Raw genomic sequence first — 3,607 nt, 5'->3', positions numbered from 1 at the left:
CACACACACACACACACACACACACACACACACACACACATGCGCGCGCGCGCGCGCGCGACGGAGCTCACTGATGACGGGCAGGTCCAATTCCAGCCCCACTGTCTCCAGCAGTTTGAATCCGTCCATGTCTGCAAGATCAGGCATTAATCAGGAGGTCAGTAAGACAGCTGATAAGGAGTCGCAGGGGCCGGGGCTCAGGTCAGGCGGCATGCCGCGGCGCATTCGCGAGCTCTGCGCCAGCCGCTGCCCCGCAAGCGTGGGCGGCCGCGGCGGCGCGCCCGCCGGCGCGCCGTGGGGGGCGCGGGGGGCCCATGCATTCGGGCCGGCACGGCTGCATGGGCGCCGCGGGGCTGGTGGGTGCCGGGAGCGGCCGCGCTGACTCGGATGAGAAGGGTGGCTGGGCAGCAAACGATGACGGCGGCCGCGGCGGCGCTGCGCGTCCCTGCCCCCGCTGGGAGCCCTGAACCTGACATTTGCAACGCCCACCTGGCATGTACACGTCCGAGAGCACCAGGTCGAATCCACTGCGGTTCTCCCGCAGCAGGTCGAGCGCCGATGCGGCGTTGTTGCAGGTGCGCACTTCGTACCTGCAGCGCTTCAGCATCTCCTCCACGACCCGCAAGCACAGTGGGTCGTCGTCGACCACCATGACGCGCAGGCCAGAAGGGAACGGCGAGGTCGGACCTTCTCCCCGCTCAGAATGGGGCTTGGCCTCGGTGCCCATATCGACGAGGCCAGCCCCACACGGGGCGCTTATGATTTGCCTATCAGTCTTCACAGTTTAGGACGCATCCCTGCACCAATGAGCGCTTTGTTCGCGAGCAAGCTCGAGACAGGTCGCCTCCCTTTTGTAGCAAATAACACCTGTATCGCCGTGTATCATTGGCAAATACCTAGCATCGGCTGACACTTTCCAAATAGAGCGACGCCCGCATTCGGCGCCTCACCCGGACGCGCGCCTCACTTTGCCGCCCGGGTCCCCCTCCTTTTTCGGCGCCCTGCGTTGTTGCGGGGCAAGACCCGACAGCGATCAGCAATCCAGCATGCTGTGCGTATTGCATGCGCACCGCAGGAACCGGGGCAGGCTGTGCATGCGTCAACGCCCTCGCTGGATCGGCTGACCCCAACCCCTGCGGCGCTTTTTCAACGCATGCTGCCACACGCTGACGCAGGGCCCTGACCAGCCATCCTGTCCTCGGCTAGCAGCTGCCGTGCGCACAAGCACCTGCTGATGCTGGTGCCGGTGCCGGGGCTGTTGTGGCGGGCCCGCGCCACCCACGAGCTGCATTGGAGGCCTGATCACAAGGCAACCCTGTTGAGGCAGAGGCCCCATCCCCCCCTCTCCCGAGCGGCGGGCGCCGGGCGTGCGGGTCACGTTTCAAGATCCTTTGCCCTGCCTACGCCATCCCAGGGCCGCAGCACGGTCACGAGTCGTCGACAATGCAGACGAGCTGGCGTCGATGACGTCATCGCTGTGGGTGACGGCCGGCCCCCCCTGGTCACGGGCGCGGCCGTTTTGTCGCAGGGCCGTGCAAGCTGGGCATACAGAGCCATGCTTTCTGCTTCGGATCACTTCCCCAACTTTGGCCGTTTGCTATTATTCCTCGAGACTGCGGCAGGTGTCCTCCCGCAACACGGTGCCCCTCACGACACGGCAGCCCCGACCAGTCAATCAACACTGCAAGCGGCCGTGCCGGCGTGTCACTGCTGAGTAGCAATGAGATTTGAGAGCGATTCGAAACCGGCTTTCGTAAGTTCCATCGCGGCCTGTCGCATGAGTGATGGGCGGCATGGACTGTCCTGCAATCGTGCAATGCATACGTGTGGTTGGGCGAAGGGATCTTCACCTCTAAGGAATATAAAAGGGTCACCTTGTTGATATCATAACTGAGGGATTCCAGCATGACAACGCAGGGCAGTATGTGGGAAACCCAAGTCATGAGTCGCACAGCGGCCACAGCGGCGTGTCCAGGGCGTGGCGATCGAATGCCATTGGCATGCCCTTCCTGCAACGAGCACGCTGCTGCATACCTTGCCTGCACGCACCACAAAAATTGTATTTTTAGCCTTTTCTCAGTCCACACCTCCGCGCGTGAACCATTCTGGGCAGCGATCTGCTCGATCTGGGGGTCAACTCCCTCCACCGCAGTTGTGCCTTAGGGAAGTGCAGATGATCCCATTGGCTGTAAGGCTCCGTCAAGCCCTTCAGGAGACAACCTGCCTGAGCGCGGCGTGGCAAGGTGGGCTGGGAAGTGTGCTGATGCGCCGTTTCCTCGCTGCAGCAGTCGCATTTGACACGCGGGATGCATTACATGCAGTTCATTGGGCGGCATCACCGGCTGCTTGCTCAGCATGGGCGCCGCGGACACAGCAGCAGTGCAGTGGCCCCGCTTTCGCCGCTGCTGCAGCTTGCAGCAGTGCCTCGGTCGACAGTGATGTGAAGGAGGCGATGCGGCATGATGAGCAGCAGGCTCATCCACCAAGCAGCCGGCAGCAGCCTCGAACAGCAGCGATTCAGCAGATGGCAAGCACCAGCGGGGGGTGTGCAGGCCTCTTACGCGGGGGCAGCATTAGCGCGGCCAGCGGCTGGACAGCCCGGCCTCTTGGCAGCAGGGCAATCCACACCAGCAACCGCCAAAACGCGCCTCTAATCATCAGCAAAGGCGGCGCCTGCAGCCCCCTCGGCAGCAGCAAAAGCAGCGGCGGCGGCGGCGCCGCGGGGTCGGGCGCGGGCGCGGGCGCGGTGAGGGGCGTGCTAACCGCCAGCGACGCGGCGCCGCGGCCGCTGCCGAAGTACCTGCGGCTCCGAGGGGCGGACGACCCCTCGAAGTGGAAGCGCATGGTGATACGCATCCCCCCGCAGGTGGGCCGCCCGCCGGAAATGCACGCCGTGCGATGGGACAAACCCACTTGCAGCCTGGATCAGGATGCACCGACGCATGCGGCCGGTGACTCACAGGAGGGGGCCCGCGCACCTGCAGGCCGTGGCGCTTGTCCGCCTCTCATTGGCCCGGGGACGCCCTCTTGAGGGCGTGCCGCCGCACGCCTGCTGCCCGTCTCAGCTCTCACCCATGTGCTTTGACCATTCGTCGACGAATCAGCCAGCCACCCAATCAATCACCCAGAATTCGATCACCCGATCACCGATGAACCATCATGGTCATACACTATTATTATACTCAATCCTCTTTGCGAGGCAGGTCCAGGTTAGAGTAGAGGAGGGGTCCAACGCGCTGCTCCTGTCAGGTGAGCCGGCTTCGCAGCAGCTTCGCAGCAGTTGCCGCCGGCGCCGCCGCTGCGCCCTCCCTCGCAGGTGCGGCCCCAGGAGCGGGCCAGCCATCTCCTGGGCCCCTTCGAACTCAGAAATGCCCATCGGCTGCCGGCCACATCGAGCGTTTGGATCCCGAGCCCCCTTCTGGCCCACCCCCACCCTCCCACGCGCCTGCCCCGCTCCCGCCCGCCGCCCCCGCGCCCCCGCACAGGCCGCAGCGGCACCGCGCGCGTCGACCTCTCCCGCTTGGACCCCACGGGCCTCGTCGGCATGCAGCTTTGGGGCGGCGGCAGTGGCGGCGGCATCGGCGGCGGCGATGGCGGCGGCGGCGGC

General features: G+C 65.2%; 1 protein-coding gene across 1 annotated transcript; it reads right to left on the bottom strand.

The window, feature by feature from the left end:
• Positions 1–489: 489 nt before the first annotated feature.
• On the bottom strand, positions 490–727 carry MNEG_8794 (hypothetical protein; the record flags this gene model as incomplete). Its single annotated transcript, XM_014042736.1, has 1 exon — positions 490–727. A coding segment is annotated over one exon (238 nt), but the record flags the coding sequence as incomplete, so codon positions are not given.
• Between the last annotated feature and the right edge of the window lie 2,880 nt (positions 728–3,607).

This window comes from Monoraphidium neglectum (assembly GCF_000611645.1).
Source record: "Monoraphidium neglectum strain SAG 48.87 unplaced genomic scaffold scaffold01712, whole genome shotgun sequence".
Lineage (NCBI taxonomy): Eukaryota > Viridiplantae > Chlorophyta > Chlorophyceae > Sphaeropleales > Selenastraceae > Monoraphidium > Monoraphidium neglectum.
Note: the sequence above shows the minus strand (reverse complement) of the source record. Positions and strands in the feature narration are given on the sequence as shown.